Below are 18,769 nucleotides of genomic sequence, written 5' to 3'. Positions count from 1 at the left end.
AAACTCAACTTACACCAATTTTTGGTTACACAAGGCTTTTTGGAAGGGGGTGGTTATATAAGTTAAAGAGTGCCTGTATTGTTGACAGACAAGCAGCAATTTTCAGTGATTTGAGAGAGGAGTTCTCCTACATCTGGGAAATGACCCATGGACCATATGACTCCAAGCACATGCTTTTCCGTTGTATTGATCTAAGCTCCTCCCCACCCTTTGCAGGAAATTACATCTATGCATTTTTTCTATTTTAGACCAGTATCAGTTTGGTTCTTGTTTGGAGATAATCAATGATAATAGTCAATACTTGGATGGAGACTTCCAAAGAAATACCATGCTAGTTGACCAAACTGGGAAGTTTAAAAATGTATCTTGAAAGAAAGCAATGGCAAATCACTTCCATATTAGTGCCAGGATAATGAAAGACATGTCCATGAAGTCAACAGGAATCAAATTCAATTTTAAGGAGGTTTTATATGTTGAAAACAGGTTTGATCCCCTAGGCTTTGATAATGAAAAAATGATTCACGGATGAAAAAAGTTGTATACATCAAGTTGTATACAAGTTGCTCATGAGGAATCAGCAGTGTAAATCAATGAGTATCTAAACATTTAAGTTATCCATTATTTTCAAGGGCATAGATGTAAAATGTATGCTCCAATGTACATGAATGGCAATGTAGTGCAGAAGTATACATTCTTCATTTTGATGTACATACAATTTTGGCATGTGGAAACACATGTAGATTACTCTTCTGGAAGCCAATTTACATTATCAAATTCTAAGAGATAACAATACAGAAGCATACAAATCAGGAGGTGATCCAGGGGCACTGCTACTATGGTGGTCCATCTTCCCAGGTTTCATGACTGAGTCATAACTGGAGTCGGTCCCACGAGAGATAAGTTGTGTCACTGCACTGCCTGGTGAAACAATCCCATTTGGCAAGGTAGAGGGTTTTCTACTGGGTAAGTCCACTGTTGCTTCATCTGAGATAATAGCTGCTGCTGGCAGGCCCACTTCATTTAGTTGACCTAAGGAGGCACTCAAAGGTCTTCGAGGAACTAGACGTTTGTTCATCTTTCGAAATCTTCAGGAAAAAATATGGCAATCAATCATCAATGAATCAACCAACCAAACAAAACAGAATTGTTAAAAATAGCCTGACTTTTGACAAATAGTTGCAACAGGATATTTTAATTCAGGCCCTATATTTACAAACAGTATAAACAGATGCTATACATGTGGCTATCATACAGCTAGATAGTACTAATTGTGACTGAAAAGTATCACAATATCAAAAACGCTAGAAAAGTAAACATATAACCTGCAGCAGTTTTATTCTTATCTTAACAGCTTTTAAATGCATGCCTGAACTTGTCTTCCTCTACCCATTCTCCCTCTCTGTCACTATCATGTGTTTGTGTGTGTGAGAGAGAAAGAGGGAGACACAGAGAGAGAAAGAACAGTGTGACTTTGCTACATTGGTTAAGACAGTATAAAGATGTAGCATATAGTTCAAAGTATGAACAGACTACAGGCAGTCTCTCAATAATTATGTACCATCATCTCAAACCCAGGAAACAAGTCTGTTTTCCACAGTGGCAAACTAGATGTCCTTAAAAAGTCCACAGGGGCCATGAAAGTAATATCTGATATTCTGGATGTCGCTCCCCACAACAAGAATTCTCTAAGTGCTCCATGAATTTGTTTGATCTCCTTTTAAAATTATATAAATGGCAACAGATCACCATATTTTATGGTAGTGAAGCCAGAAATTAAGTATGCTTTATGTGTAGAAATATCCTCTTTTCTGCAGCGTATTTCCTGAATCACTGAATGATTCTCAGTTCTGCCACAAAAAAACACAGCCTAATCATGTTTCTTAACATATACATAATTTTAAAGTTTCTATCATGTCCAATTTACACACTAATCAATTAGACTGTCTTTTTTCTCATTTTCTTGCTTTTCAATATCCAAAGATCTAGACATGGCTTGATTCAACATGTTACCAAATGAAAAACAGGCATTGTGTTCCAAATGCTAGCCATTGCTAAATATTTAGAGTTTGTATCCTTCCATAGAGGTTGCAAGAGAAGAATTACTTGTCAACTTTTATTGGTCGCAGATGACACACTCAGATTATAATTAGGCTTTCTTTCCCTTCAGCCATTTGAGATGGAGATGAATAACCAATCTTTCCTGTTGTTTACAAGCATTCTGAGGCCATTTTTACAACAAGTCATTGCCAAGTCATCTGCTGACCTGACTGCAAAAAACTATACAGTACATTCTATTTACATTGGATAATCTTTTAGTCCATGTGTGGCAATCTCTTCCACCCCAAAGGCTGCAAAAGTTGCTGAACTGGAAAGCTACAAACATACAAACACCCTCACCTATTCACCACCTACAGGCTTGGTACTGACTCATCTACCAATCCATGCACTCCCTACCTTGGCCTTCACTCATTGATTGTATAGTTTCTAGATCAGTAATTTCCAAGTATGAATCTTGATGATTCTGTGTCCTGCTCCTTCTTTACCACAGAAGGAAAATAAAACTTCAAACAATATTTGTAGGGTGAAATCCCAGGACAATGACCCTTACTACTCATGCCTTTCCCTGTTACTCCTTTGAATTAGCAGCTACCCACTCTTTTATGGTGCTTCTGCTTGTCTTAGTAACTCCCATTTATGTGCCTGTGTTGTGCACATGCAGGAGCCACTGGTAACTGGTGACTGCCATTCAGCTGGGCAGCAGCATGGATGAGAGAATATGTATGTAGGTATGGAGATGACAGGCAATATTGGAACAAAAACAAGAGAAAAACATTAGGTCCCAATATTAACAGGGATAAGACGGAAGGTGAAAGCCAAATCCATTCTGTATACATTGTGAGAGGGCTAAGAGAGGGATGACTTGCCAAAGATTGAAGTGCCAAGTTCCCCAATTTTCATTTGAATGATAGGAAATTTTACTATTCTGATTACCTGGGAATGACTCAAATTGAACTGGATGCTTTCACGTGTCATATTTAATGCAGAAATAGAATAAAGACATGGAACCTTACTTTTCTAGTTCTTCCTGTGAGTGTGCAAAGGTGCAGCTGGCCCCACGGGGGCATTCTCTTCTCTGCTTCATGTCTCGGCACATATATGTCTTGTACTTGCTGTGCTGAGGAGGCTAAATTATGATAAAATAACACAGAATTGATAGAGCTAAGATTATTCTGAAAATAATTCTCCAAAATAAAGAGAAAAAAATCTCAAGAAAAAAATATGGAAAGATGTATTAAAAATTGAGAACTGACTATGAATAAATAGGATTCGTTACTGAAGTTGCAATCCAAATCATAGCATATAGGTAATAAAACACCTGTTCATATAAACATGCACAAGATTATCCTTTATGTACTGTTATGTACTGTTACGACAGATCATTTAAAAAGAAAATGTAATCATATTGTTCAATACCGTGAAGATTTTAAATATGGATAAGTGATAAGACAGCCCCCAACTCTCTCAGTATTGTAAATTGCATTCCTATTTATCATCATAAATTGAAATGAACATGCTGTAATTTTCTTCTCTTTCTATTTAGGCTACTCATGGGGTAATGCAGCCTCACTAAACTGTGCATAGGTTACGGCCTGATTCTCATCCTATTTAGGCATTTAAATGAACAGAAAGAAATGAAAGAATGAAGTGACTGTGGCCCCATCAGCATCCTGGAACTTGGTTTTTGTCATGTTGAACAACAAGGTTTAGAGAGCGGTTACACTGATGTTCAATTGAGTGGAAGAAAAACTTTCAAACACACCCAAGTAGAACCTTGAATCTGATCTTGGCATTCAGCAACAGCCCAATCAAATACGTATCACTTTTCCTTCATATATGTTTTTGTGATTTGATTCTCATTCATTTTCTCTAGATAACTAAACCACCTCAGTGTAATTTCTATTCACATCATTCATTACCCATTCATTCCTGACCTCTCTCTTCTTGATTTACCACATACACTTCTTAAGTAACCCATTCCCGCTGTACTTAACTTATTGTTATGCTTCTCCCAACATACCTTTCTCTTAAAAATGTCCTTCAGATGTGTTTCTTATGAGGCTGTAAGCATTATATCTTCTCCCACAGCTGCCGGTGCTCTACTCGCAGGTCACCTGCAGGGTCCCTCTGGACCCTGTGGGCTTCCTCACGAGGAGCTGCACCCCTGAACTCACGTGGGCGATCTCATGGCTTCTGCTTGACTGGAGCAGCTCTGTAAGCTTGGACAGATTGCCCAGCTGTTGGTCTTTGCCTCTGTGTCATCCTCGCTGTTTCACAGAGACATGTTAGCCTGCCATATTTCCACCCAGAAGTCCCTAAACCAATGTTTTTCAAACATGGCAGCTTGGCATACCCACGCAGCCGTATTCTGGACCAGCTGAAGCTTCCAGATACTCTTCAAGGGTAGCCCCAGGTAGAGTGCATTGCAATAGTGCAATGGTCTCAACTCCCAGAATTCCCCAGCCAGCATGCTCATTATTGTATGTTTGATGTCTCCTGAGATCTCGGAGTGGCAGACCCATCACACTTCCCCTGCCAACAACTATTCATATATGGGACTAATTGTAATAAAAAAGATTTCTTACATTCTCTTTTTTCCTCTTCTAATGAAGTCTCTTTTTAACTGTATTTTATGATAAGGGGCAACAAGGGGAAGTGGATGATAGTGGTGCCAGCTGGAGGTCATGGCAGAAGCTGAAGTCCTGGGGACCTTGGAACCATCTTAGCAAGAGTTTCAGAGGAGCAGAGTTAGAGGACCATGGGGGAGGGGTAGTTATTGTCATCTGTAAGTCGTTGAGGTTCCTTAGAGGCTCTGCTCTGCTCTGCAGATAAAGGATGCAATCCCCCTTTTAAGTTGGCTCTTTGGTAACAGTTGGGATTGCTGTTGATGTATCACCCTCCCTGCTGCCCAGCATCATCCCTGTTTGAGCAGCTGCATTCTGTGGCTAGGTTGGCAGTGGAGTCCCCAAGACTGATGGTGATGTTGAGTTCAGGGTAGCAAAGGAGTTCATGGCCTCCATGGACTTGTCCCAAGTAATAGAGGGCCTGACACATACTGGGGGTTGCACATTAGATCTGGTTTTTGTCTTGGGACAGGTGCGATGTGATCCTGCATTGGAGGACATTACCATCAGCTTGTTGCCATGGATAAATCACTCTTTGGTTGCCTTCTGGCTTGCTGGTGCCACTCAACCCCTTGGTGAGACACAGCCTTTTTGATCAGCCTGCCCCACCCCCCCATCAAAGCAACTGATGGACCCTGTTGAGTTCGAGGGAGCATGGGGCTTTCCCTGAGGATCTGGCAGGCAGTCTGGCCGAAGTCTTGGTGGCAGTCTGGAATAGGCGGATAACTGGATTGAGATGCCCTCCAGACAGTTATTCACGCCCTGGTCATCTCCCACACAGACTATTGCAATGCACTCTACATGGGGTTACCCTTGAAGAGTATCTGGAAGCTTCAGCTGGTCCAGAATGCGACTGCGTGGGCAGTTATGAGTGCCCCAAGGTCAGCACATGCGACACCAGTGCTGCACGAGCTGCACTGGGTGCCAGTTTGTTTCCAGATCTAATTCAAGATGTTGGTTATCACCTTCAAAGCCCTACATGGCACGGGGCCAGGTTACCTGAGGGACCATCTCATCCTCATAACATTGGCCCATCCCACCCGGTCATGCAGAGAGGGCATGCTATGGACCCCGTCGGCAAGGGAGTTCCACTTGGCGGGGTCCAGGAGCCGAACCTTCTCTGCAGTGGTGCCCACCTTTTGGAACCTTCTGCCCCCAGAGGCGAGGCAGGCCCCTTTGCTCCCAACCTTCCAGAAGGGTTTGAAGACCTGGTTCTGCCACCTCACCTGGGGTGGGAAGGGCAATAGTTCTTCCTGGGGGTGGCTGGTGGTGTAGAGTTCTCCCTACTGAATGTAATCTCTCCCACTTGGATTTTATATTTATATTTATTATTTTTGTATTTTGGTTGTTTATTTTGTAATTTTACAGGTCAATGTTTTTAAAAGGATAATTTTATTATAAACCACCCAGAATCCCCTTTGGGGGGAAGATGGGCAGTGATAGAAAATCAATCAATCAATCAATCAATCAATCAATCAATCAATCAATCAATCAATCAGGCCCTGGGGCAGATTGCTCCTATGCGGCCTCTCTCTGTGCACCAATCCTGGGGTGCACCTTGATTTTCCAAGGAGGTCTGGGAGATGAAGCGCCAGAAGTGATGCCTGGAGCACCACTGGAAGAATACAAGGAATGAAACTGACTGAACCTGTATCTGGGCCTACACTGTGGAATAAGGGCGGTGAAACATTATTTCTCTACCCTTATTGTGTCTGCCGATAGCTGCCCAGTGGCTCTGTTTAGAGTGACCCCCCTTTTGGGGGAGCTGGACCTCAGGACCATCTGCAGGGCCATGGGAAGCACTACTGATACTATTTGGTAGATAACATGTAACTTGCATTTGTTCCAAATTGGACTCTGACTGGCCATGTCCAAGTGAGGTGCCCAGGATACAATTTTGTGAGATTATCTAGACTGGGTTTGATTCTATGACCCTGAGGAAATGAAGTGACTTCCTGTTTGTTAGATTCTGACCCCTCCTGGGTTGTTAAGGTGACCTAGGAGGAGACTAAGGGAAAGGTCCATGCAATGGTATCTTCTTCAAAGTAGAGGACAGTCCCTCCAGCTTTGAAGGAGGCAGTGGTATACCTTCTCTTGAAAACCCTGTCGCTGGACCCCTCCATTTTGGACAACTATTGGCCAGTTTTCAATCTTCACTTTGTTGGGAAGGTTGTGGAGAAGGTAGTCAGACAGCAGTTGTAGAGGTTCTTGGTGGAAATGGATTATTTGGACCAGTTGCAGTCTTTCTTGAGAGCCAGGAATATGGAGATAGCACTGGTCGCGCTTGTTAATGACCTTCAGTGGAGCTGGGGTGGGAATTGTGCATCCATCCTTGTGCTCCTTGATCTCTCAGTAGCCTTTGATATCATTGACTGTGGTATCCTTCTGGACTGACTGTGGGGCTTCAGAGAGAGAGGCACTCTGTTGCAGTGGTTCGCTCCTTCCTCAGTGGTTGGTTCCAGTCAGTGATAACAGGAGGGAAGAGATTGAGCACGCAGCCCCTCAGAGGTCATCCATTGGTTTGGGGTTTGGTATCATCAGTATGGTAATGATACCTAGCTTTACATCTTTGCCCTCTACCTGCACAAGTGAAGCTGTCGAGGTAATGACCCAATGTCTGGAGGCTGTTCAGGTCTGGATGGGGAGGAATAGGTTTCAGCTCAATCCTGACAAGACTGAGTGTCTGTGGCTATTTGGCCCCTCTGGGGTGGGGACATTTCCACTGTTAGTTTTGGATGGGGTTGCACTTCCCCATTTGAGACTTGTGCGCAACTTGGGGGTCTTCTCAGCAGATGGCAGCTGTGGCCAGGATGGCCTTTGCAAAGGTACATCTTGTGTGCCAGTTGCACCCTTTCCTCAATTGGTAGGCCCTATAGATGGTCACTCACACTCTGGTCACCTCACAACTGGACACACCACCTCAAAACTGGACTACTACAATATGCTGTACATGGTCCTGCCCTTGAAGACCATCCAGAAGCAACAGCTGGTTCAAAATGCAGCGGCACAAGCAGTAATGGGCATTTCTATATGTCATCACTACTATGCAAGCTGCACTGGCTACAGTTGGCTTCCGGGTGCTATTCAAGATGCTGGTTGTTACCTTTAAAGTCCCTCATGGCATAGGGTCTGGTTATCTGAGGGACTGCATCTCTCCTATTATTTCTGCCACCCAGTATATTCAAGCAGAGTGGGTCTGCTCCACATCCCTTCTATTAAATGCTGCACCCCTCCTAGGATTCCAAAAAGCTCTTAAAACCTGGCTTTGGTCCCAGGCCTGGGGTTAATATGTTGGGGGAGTGGCTATCATGCTGCATTTTAATGGCTGTTTGGGCTGTTTTGTTTTGCCTGCTTTAAATTATTTTATCTTAGTATTAGATTTTGTATGCCACGCAGAGTCTGCTGGTGTGGTCAACAACAATAAAGTTAATGAACTAAATAAAAATTGATCTAATTCTCAAAGGAAGAGGCTGATTTCCTCAGTCATGCACCTCACACTATACCTAATTTTTATCAGCTTTATTTTTCTGTTATTTGCCAGAATAACTGTTTCAGCTCAAATAATTTCATCATTTTTATTCTTAATTTTACTATGTTGGAGGCTCCTTGTTTAGCCCTCTTTACCTACTTTCATTTTTTTCCCATCAAAATTACTCTCCATTTTCTCTGCCTCCTTAACAGCTATGTGCTCCCTTTGACAACATTCTTTGCAATTATAATTTTCTTTATGTACTCATTATATAATCTTCCTTTCATCCTAATTTTTTCTGCATTTCTTATATATTCCTTCTCATCTACAGCCTCTTTCACTCCATCATTCCACAAAGCATTCTCTTATTCCTATTTCTCATTAGCATGAGGCTCCCTTTTAATGTACTCTATAATTCTTTTCATTGTATTCCATACTTATGTTATTCTATGCTAGACTGGTTCTCTAATTTAAAGACTATCTTGCAAGCCAACATGCTGTTGATGGCACTTTGCCATTTAGAAGGTATAGGTAGTGCACTCATACACAAAGGGTAGATTTAAATGTGATGACTGCAGATTTACCACCTACTTTTCTTGATGTGTGTACCTTGCTTTAAAGAACAGCAACAGAAATATCGGTTTCTGGTCCACAGAGGGGCATTGCTTACTAAGAGCTATATAAAAACATAGCATACTTTTAACTGAAAGTGTGCAATCTTAGATTTAACCATTCTGCTACTAAATCAGATAAAATGATGGTTATTCAAAGATACTGTATGAAAAATGAATCCCCACATGCTGATTTACAATAAAATAAAAGCACCAAAAAGAACGAAATATGTTGACTCATCCTGGCTTCAAAGAATGCCTGATATATATTATCCCTTGTGGCAATTTGCTCATTTGTTATCTTACATACATGTGGAAGCATAAAGAACTTTTTTTAATTCAGAAAGGAGCACCTTGTCTAGGAGCACTTTTCCCAAGCTCTGCACTACACTATACCTGTTGCTGATCTGCTCCTTTCTTGCTGTGATTCTGGATGTAATCAACCAGTCCATGCACCACAGTCCGCACAGCAACTAATCCATTCTCAAGCTGTTCCCATGTGGGTGGTGGGGCATCTACAGTGTTCACAAGAAAAAGAACTGAATTTTTCTCAGCAACGGGAGATCATATAGGACAAAAAATCTTCTCTCATCATAAACACCATTAGGCTTTTTCATAACATGGAAAATATAAGACTTTTACAAGGAAATAATAATATGCAAGAATAAAGATTTGATTCTGAAAAGCAAATTAGGTTTCTTTCATGAGAAGAGCAGGATACTCTGGCCATTTATTTACTTTTTCTTCCGTCTTCAGAATGAACTTAGTTGATTTTACTATGATAGTTTTATCTTAGAATGTTTTTGTTATTTCTGTTGTACTGGGCTTTTCTGGCAGGAATAAAATATAGAAATAAAACAACAAAATAATAAATAAAGTAACAATTATTAATATATTATTAAAATCATTTATGAATAATGAATAATGAATAAATAAATAAATTTAAATAAGCAAAATAATTCGTGTGAAATGGCGTTCCTTGATCCAAAAAGCGGACCCTGCACCTGTGGGAAAATGCTAGGATGAAGAAGAAAACAATAAATAAATATATAATAAAATCATGTGAGCTTTGGAAATGTCATGAGATTATTGCCATTTTATTTTACTTTCTTAAAATTATTTTTATGTGATTTTGAGGTTAGGGGGTCATCTTCAGGGAGCGGAAATTATATGTAAAATAGAATGTGCAGTCACCACTGACCTCTGATTCATATAGAGATCCCCAAAAGCTGTAGTCCATATGAAGGAAAAATTTGGAACTGCTGGTCTAAAAATATAGTTTCAGAAAGCCAGTGAAACTGGCTGTAGTTCACAGAAGCTTATGTCCTAATAAATATGTTAGTCTTAAGATGTTATAAAACCTTTTGCTTATTTACTTATCTACCTAAATTTACCTGGACTGGGATCAATATTTGCAAGGAGTTCAAGATGGGGTCGAAGCCGGGTCAGATTGGCTGGATCACCAGTCCTCTGGAGAGCAATGGTTAATTCCTGAACACTCTGTGCAAAAGAGGCTGGGGTCTGCAACTTAACACATACACATATTAATAATTAGAACTGCTTTCTGCCCCCCTGGACACCACCAATCAAACCCCATGGGAAAATGCATTTTAACATTCTTATCTTAGTATCTGTGACTTGATATAAAGCAAATAGTCTTCTAGAATTTAATGTCTTCTCCAGGAATACTGCAAGAGCATTAATTGCTAGTGTAGTAAAGAGCATACAAAGACACTAAAATAAGTTTCCAGTCAAGAAAACTGCTATTCCAAGATGACATAAGGGAAAATGATTAACTTCTGGCATCTTTTGCACCTATCCTTCCATTTCACCAATGTCATGATTGGTCAGCTGCATGTAAACAAAGGTTTGAGTTCTTTTGCATGACACATACACATGGGTCCTCCCTTACGCTCTGGGTCTCTTGATAAAAGAGGCTCTATTTACTTAGTACGCAGGAGTAACTGTAGTGTTGAAATGGATGAAAGCTTCAACATCCTGAATATCAGCTCTTAAAAAACCAGTTAAGATTTGCGCTATTTTACCAGAATTAAATACTGCATGGAAAGATAACACACAGAAAAATCTTGAATTTTGTTTATTAAAATTCATCTCTGTTACACTGCAGTCTCATAACAGAATAGCATGGAAAAACTGCAGTGCTCCCCCAGAGTTGGAACTGCAAGGGATTGCTCCTACAGTTGCATTATAATCTCAGGCACTCCAAACATTACGTACAAGTCCCAGCCTTCCAGAGTCATGGACTAGAGCTAAAAATTACTCCTGCAATTGCACTATACTTCCAAGTTATTTTAAGCACCTCACCTATGCAGCCTGAAACAAATGGGCTTTAGCCTTTTTTTCAAGTACTATAAGTACTGTGCAAACTACTATGAGCAACAATCACACCTGGCTCTAAGCTCAAGAAGTGGTCTAGGACTGTTTTTATACAAGGAGTTAACAACATTCAGGAGGATTATTACTAATAGTAATAAATGTATTTTTATACTGCTTCCTATATATAAACCTCTCAAAGTGATTTACAAAATATAAAATATACAATAAAATAATAAAACCATTTTAAAGTATATGATAAAAAGAAAAAGAAAAGCAGAAATAAGCAGCATTCATCTAGAATTCACAAATGATCACTAAAGTGAAAAGACAGATCTTCAACACACACCTAAAATAGGTAAGCAACACAGGTTGTTCTCGGTAGTTTTAGGCCCCTGCAATAGGCCCCTCTTTTGATGATTTATACATGATTTATGTCTATAATGGTGAAGGAGGTCCCCAGGTATTCTGGACCACAGTTATGTAGACCTGACAAATAAAGAGGATACTCCACTCTCACTACAAAGTTGGAATGAAAAAGATTGGAATTGGGGCATTCCACATATAATTATGAATTCTTCTTTACAACTTTATCAGCATTTTAAAAAATGGTTGAAAAGTAAAAGGATAATGATGTAAAGAGATTTTACCTTGTCAATAATGGACTGCATGTGGGATTTGTGAGACTGGTCTCCATATAGCAATGAGGACCACTGATCTGGAGCTATTCGCAAACCAGCCTCCATAGCAATTTGTACAATTTGGGAATCATGTTCTCGCCTCAGAGCTTCATATGTTCGGAATTCCTCCTTCAACTGCATTAGGGAGGAATCCTCATCACGTTTAGTCACCTGGTGGAGACAAAACTGTTAAAGTAAGATAACATAATAAACCTAAGGAGTAAGTGTACCTAACTAAGTTTTTCTGGTGCAAGTGATAATTCTATGTAACTTACCTTACATAGTGCCATTTGTACAAAAGAAATTCATACAAATACATGGTTTATAAATGGACATAACTAGCAGATAAAGAAGATCTACAAGCATTTAAGTTCTTTTGTACCTTGAAACAGGAGGCTCTGTAAAGAAGCTGGACAACATGCCCAATGCTGGTTTTAGAAGCCTGAGGAAATCGTGGCTCCAGTCTCTGTACCACAAAGAGAACCAAGACTTTTCGAGATAAAGCAGATCCATCTTCTAAAGCTAAAAGAACTAGCTTCAGGGCTTCCTCCTGCATTGCTGGAAAATCAAGAGGAGCATGGCAGGATTAATATAGGATTTTCTGAAAGATACTACAAACTTTACAAATTAGCAACTATATTAGAAGTTACTGAAATCTCCAGGTTGCATCGTGATTATGCTAGAAAATATGACATCCCCCTACAGCATAATTTAGTTGCATTAAAAGGAACCAGACAATCTTCACTTTCATATCAAATACTAGTCTATTCCACATGGTTTTAAAAACATCAATGATTGAGTGCAAAGGGAAACCTACAATGGAAAGTAAATGCTGAAAACCCCAAATATATTCTTTACTGCAAATAGTTCTTCATAGGGTTAGTTACAGCACTGAACATTTCAGTCCAATACATGAAGTCGAGTAGGAAATTTGTGGAGATTATGTGGAAAGCATGTTCAAACACGTGTAAACTGATTATCTGTTTTCATATTAGGCTTCTTATTTTTACAGTAAAATTATTTGTACTCAATTAGTAAAGGTAAAGGTTTCCCTTAACATTAAGTCCAGTCGTGTCCGACTCTAGGGGGCGGTGCTCATCTCCGTTTCAGAGCCGAAGAGCCGACGTTTGTCTGTAGACACTTCCGTGGTCATGTGGCCAGCATGACTAAACGGAATGCCATTACCTGCCTGCCGAAGCGGTACCTATTAATCTACTCACATTTGCATGTTTTTGAACTGCTAGGTTGGCAGGAGCTGGGACTAGCAACGGGAGCTTGCCCTGTCACGCGGATTCGAACTGCCAACCTTCTGATTGGCAAGCTCAGCGGTTTAACCCGCAGCGCCACCGCGTCTCCCTGCTCAATTATTCTATGATTATTTAAAATGATGTAAGTGCTGCATTATAGCTCATAAAAATCACTAAATATGTTTAAAAATTTTGAATGGAGACTCTTAATGAGGAATCTGAGCAATCATTTACCCCAGGGAAAATGATATAGCTACTTTGTTAAAACTAAGCTAGTCAAAGTCTATTTTATGTCTAGATGGGTAATCATCTGGCAATGTTTGAAGATCCACATATAACAGGTGATGGGATAGAGATACAACAAAACACAAGAAAAAAAAATAAACGCAAGTGGTCTCGCCTTTGGCCTCCTGCATTAAAAACTGCCAGCTACTCCTTGGTTTGTACTGAATAGTACATAGTGGGATACCTGGAAATTATATTACTGATGCTCTATACGTTTTTTCAGTTTTGTTTCAGTAGCACACTATGAATTTTGCAAACTAAGATATGTTATACATAACATTTCATAGAATCTACATTTCATGCCTCTCTTTGTTGTAACAAGGCTTCACTGCTTGAAAACCAAGATCACACATGATCTCTGAAATAATTTTGTTTATTCTCCTGTGTGCCTCCAAAATTTGCCACTAAAATTATTTTGAACTTAATAATTTATATAATAATTAAATACACACAGGAGAGTAACCCTATTAACCACTTTATTTAATTTCAATTAATAACATTTAGAGAGCCAGTTTGGTGTCATGGTTAAGGCACCAGGCTAGAAACTGGGAGACCGTGAGTTCTAGTCCTGCCTTAGGCACAAAGCCAGCTGGGTGACCTTGGGCCAGTCACTTTCTCTCAACTCCAGGAAGGAGGTAATAGCAAACCACTTCTGAAAAACCTTGCTAAGAAAACTTGTCCAGGCAATCTCCAAGAATTGGACATGATTGAACAGATTAAAAAAAAATTATATGCATCAAATATTCTTTTTCCTTAAATGCATGTCTGTGAAACTTAAACAAATCTCTCAAGTTATTTACTTAGTTCCTCTAGCAAGTATTTTAGTTTTCTAAACACATAAACATATTTCCATTATTGTTGTTGTTGTTTTGTCAAACACTAATTGGTGTTACTCAGGTCAGGTCTTATTTCTCGTTCAGGTGTTACAGATTTTGTGGATTACAGAAGAGCCATGAAATACTGCCTGGAATCAGAAATACTGAAAAAGACAGTTATATTGCAATATTTAATAATGAATGCATAAATCAGTGTGAGAAGTTGAACAATGTGTTATTCCTTGCAACTAAGAAGTGGGCCTTGAGTGTTTCTTTGTGCCCCTAAGGTAGGACTCCCCAATTGCTGGATGGGCATTCTGGAACTGAGGTCACATGTCTGAAGAATGCCCAGGCTAGGGAAGGCTGCTAGGAGGGCCTGGGACAACAAGAAACCCTAAAAGCTGGTGCTGAATTGTAATGATGAATTTTTATAATTGCGGTAGGGAAAAATTATTAAATATTACTTTTTTTTTTTAAGGTCTGAACTTCGTTAGTTTATATTTGAGGAACTTTTTCCTGGATTACTTTATCTGGGTACTGCTGGAGCCTGCACTGTTTTTATCAATTTAATCATACAACATCCTACTATACAGCTGAACATTTATAGGGTGTTGTATTTAATTAGCTGAGCTTAATTAATACTATCATAACTCTGCATGTCAGAATTATTTCATGTTCAGTTTATTTCACATTTTTCCAATGACTTTAGTAAAACCTCTACCATAATCAAATCTGTGCTCTGTAAAATAGGAAAAACCACACTATCATTAAAAACAAATTGGTTAACACTTTCAATTGTTCAAATATAGAAAATACGTAAAGCATTTCTGTACATATCTACTCTGATCCTCTCAGCCAGGGGGAACCCGTTTTCCCAATATATACCTGGTCCAAGGAACTGACAGCCTCTAGCCCTCACTGCAGCCCAAAGGTTTGATGATAACTGCTGGGGATTCTGGTGCTGAAGAATAAGCTCAGTGACAGTTCTTTCACCCAGAGATCGTGCTGCACGCATAGCTCGGATCCGCCCTTCTTCTTCCACCAGCTGGCAGTGGACTAACGTCACAAGCTTCCTTTGCATGGGGCGACTAAGCACACTCTGAGTTGTGCTGTTCAATCCCACACCTTTATGAAGAGAAAAAAGTTGGAGTTATTTCTGAATTTCTTGAAAGCAATGCAAAAGTTGCATACAATCCATTTGGGGCTGATTATTTGAACAGTAAGCAAGGGTTAAAAATTTTATGACATTTAGATCTGCTGGGGACAATGTTTTATCTTTACATTACAGGTAGTCCTCAACTTATGACCATTCCTTCAGTGACCGTTTGAAGTTACACCAGTGCTGCATGAATGGTGGTTATGACCAATCCTCGAAGTTCCGGCTGTCCCAGCACCCTCTGTGGTCACATGATTGTGCTCTGGGTGCTTGGCAACCATCCACACTTACCGGTTGCCAAGCACCCCATGATCACAGGATCACCATTTGTAACCTTCCTTGCCAGCTTCCCCAGAAACTCAATGGGGAAAGCAGCAGGGAACGTCACAAGTTGCTGGGGTAAGTCTCCCCCACCCACACACCCTCCCCAGCCCTCTGCACTCACGCTGCGCTGGCCACTCACACCCCTCTGCACACCCTCCCCAACCCTCACCACACTTCCCTCACATCCTCACACATCCTCCCTGACCCACGCAGCGTCCCTCGTGCACACTCCCCAACCCGCACGGCGCCCCTTGCACACCCTCCCCAACCCCACAGTGCCTCTTGCACACCCCCTCACTCCCTTCTCTACCCAGCAGGAGCCACTTACCTGCCGGCCTGGGACTTACAACTGCCTACTGGCTTCCCCACTGACTGGTTATGGGAAGCCAATGGGATGTTGCCTCACCTAACGACTGTGGGATTCAGTGGAATGCTGCCTCACCTAACGACCATGGGATTCAGTTAAGTTCACAACTGCATCACTTAGCGATGGAAATTCTGATCCCAACTGTCGTTCTAAGTCGAGGACTACCTGCATACTTAAACGCCTACATACTTAAAAGGTGTAAATTAGCTGCTGCGAAACAAAAACACCATTTCCGCCACCTGGAAGTGAACTGGTTCCTTTCAGGACAACAAGTGTCATAAACGCCATGTAACAATAAAAGCTGGAGGAAGGTGAGAAGGGAAGAAAGCTATGGGAGGGGGTTTGCATTTTTTTCAACATTACCTGCTTCAGCACTCAGAATTGTTTGTTTTTTTAACTGGACATTCTTAACATGTGTCATAATATTAAAACATAGGAGAAGAGTGACAAGCACTATTCACCTCTTGCACTGCTGAGTGGTTTAAGGTACAAGGCTAGTTCTTCCACACACTTCCTAGCTTCCTCATAATGCTTAGTATCTTCAGCACCACTGCGTAGAGTTATTGGCTGCTGTTCTGGCATCTGTAGAAAACATAAGAGTGTTACAAATATATTAAGAAATTGCTAGTTTTAAGTATTTATCTCTCCATCACTGCCTGCAAAACCTATGTGCAGCTCCTCACTTTTAATTAACACTGTCTATTCCTGTCTTGAAGAAAACAAAGCAGTTATTGTTACAAAATGAAAAAAATATGATTCCATGCTACTTTATATACAAATATATTCAAGGCAGAACACATTGCTATCAGAAGGATTTTTTAAAATCTTTTTCCAAAAAAAAAAAATCATGAAAAAATAATGCTGAAAGTCCTATCAATAGCCAGTTATTTTTGCTTACCCTGGACATTTTCCCCATGTGCTCTAGCAAACAACTTGCTCAAACCTTACAACCTTCTTGCTCAAATTTACCAAATGTCAAAAAGTATTTTAAAATTCAGATTATGAAATTACTGTTTTAAATTACACTTACATTCATAAAAACTCCTTTGTGAACACTCACCTTGAAAAATAGATTTGCAATAAAAACACATAAAAAAACCCCAAGCTACCATTAATATAACTTAAAAAAATCAACATATAAATGATGAGCTGGCTCAATCCAAAGATGTATTTAATTCAACACATTTTCACTTCTATTCAACAACTAGAACCCAGAAATATATACTGGAGATTTATATAGCCATTACGACTAGTAGCCACTGTTGTCTTTTCATTTTTTCCCTCATCCCATCTTAAAGGCATCCAAATCCTTTTATCTATCTTGAATTGCTTACTATTTATGTGTAATTTGTCTACATGGAAATATATAAATATCCTTTTCTATTTTCTATTTATGTATATATTTTTAATGTTATATAGTTTAGTTTTCCTGTTCTGGTTTATTGTTTGTTTTTATGTGTGTGTTGTATGCTGCCCAGAGTCACATTGTTTCAGTTGGGCAGACTTATAAATCTAAATAAACAAACAAACACTTTTTTCTTCAGTGGGTGAAGGCCTCAGGTTCTGGTAGTATGAGAGGGGCAGAAAAAAATTATCCCTATTTAATTTCTCCCCTCCATGTTTACTTTAACACACCTCTATTCATGTTTCCTGAGTTCAGACAGCTCCAAGGATTAAACACTGTCTTGTTAGGAATATTGTTCTATTCTCCTAATGATATTGGTTGTCCTTGTTTGGTTGTGAAGCAGTAACTTTATTTCCAGCTATCAATATAAAACGAGCTTGCTGGATCCCCAACGGAAGATTGATTCTGCCCAAAAATAGCATATAAGTTTAAACAAGCTTTTTTTCATATGGGTTTCACACTTTTTTCTTACACAGTAATACTACCACTTGTTTGTCCAGGCATCCTATAATGAAACTTTGGAACTTCAGAAAAGTCTGTCCACAGCCTAATAATGATTTTACATATTTGAAAATGTTATGGTTTGTTGCATTTGTTCATTTCATTATCAATTTTTTGTGTGATTCTTAAAAAATATATACATCTGCTTATTCCGTGAAAAAATAATGCTGACTAGGAATTAAAAAAAAACAACCCCAAAGCAGGAGACCAAGGAAACTCTCCCTTACCTGAGCACCCACAAGCTGCAGCAAAGCCGAGTTCACGGGAAGGTGTTCTATGTCCGTATTGATAGTGGTCTGGTCGAAAGGACACGCTTTCCGATGAAGCTTGTTCAGGCACATCTTGCAGACTGTGTGGCCACAACCTAGACTGATGGGCTTCCGGATGGTTTCGTCGAATGTTTGTGTGCAAATAGGGCAGGAGAGAAAATCCGTCCATTGTGGAGCTTGTACAGGCATTGCTTCAGGAGTTACTTCACAAGACAAAATCTAAAGCAGATTCCACTGGAATCAAATTTATTTTGAAAAAAAAAACCTGTTTTTAAATAGTTTCTGTAAGTACAGACAGTCAGCACATAGTGTGAAATATAACCTAAAAAAGTAAATAGAAAGGAATGAAATTAGCTGATGGAGATTTTATATGAAGTATTACTGAAAAAACAATTAAACATAAGATAGTGGTATTGACAGTATAGATGGTGTAGATGGTACAATGACTTCCACTGTTTTCTCATGATTAATCTAAAAATTTGTCTGTGTTGAACAAAGCATTGTAATAACTTGGTTTATACTGCTCAATCTTTTTAGGAGAAAACTATCCTATTAGCTTTCTTTAAGGAAAAAAATTATAATGTTGCCTTCCTGACATTAATTAAGCCACACTGAAGTGCATGC

At 39.7% G+C, this 18,769-nt stretch overlaps 1 protein-coding gene and 1 long non-coding RNA gene across 4 annotated transcripts in view; both read right to left on the bottom strand.

The window, feature by feature from the left end:
* The window catches only part of RC3H1 (ring finger and CCCH-type domains 1), a 67,042-nt gene that overhangs the window by 26,217 nt on the left and 22,056 nt on the right, over positions 1-18,769 (bottom strand). For all 3 annotated transcript variants that reach the window (XM_063298509.1, XM_063298510.1, XM_063298508.1), the window contains exons 2-10: positions 18,104-18,467; positions 16,432-16,552; positions 15,009-15,248; positions 12,159-12,334; positions 11,747-11,947; positions 10,157-10,289; positions 9,159-9,277; positions 3,072-3,184; positions 804-1,085 (exon numbers count right to left, since the gene is read on the bottom strand). In XM_063298509.1, coding sequence (XP_063154579.1) covers positions 804-1,085; positions 3,072-3,184; positions 9,159-9,277; positions 10,157-10,289; positions 11,747-11,947; positions 12,159-12,334; positions 15,009-15,248; positions 16,432-16,552; positions 18,104-18,334 — 1,616 coding nt within the window. In that variant the 5' untranslated portion in view covers positions 18,335-18,467. The remainder of the gene's footprint in view (positions 1-803; positions 1,086-3,071; positions 3,185-9,158; positions 9,278-10,156; positions 10,290-11,746; positions 11,948-12,158; positions 12,335-15,008; positions 15,249-16,431; positions 16,553-18,103; positions 18,468-18,769) is intronic.
* LOC134493752 (uncharacterized) overlaps positions 1-18,769 on the bottom strand; it is a 101,006-nt gene that overhangs the window by 81,756 nt on the left and 481 nt on the right. The gene's annotated exons all lie outside the window — the stretch shown is intronic.

This window comes from Candoia aspera, chromosome 3, assembly GCF_035149785.1.
Source record: "Candoia aspera isolate rCanAsp1 chromosome 3, rCanAsp1.hap2, whole genome shotgun sequence".
NCBI lineage: Eukaryota > Metazoa > Chordata > Lepidosauria > Squamata > Boidae > Candoia > Candoia aspera.
Note: the sequence above shows the minus strand (reverse complement) of the source record. Positions and strands in the feature narration are given on the sequence as shown.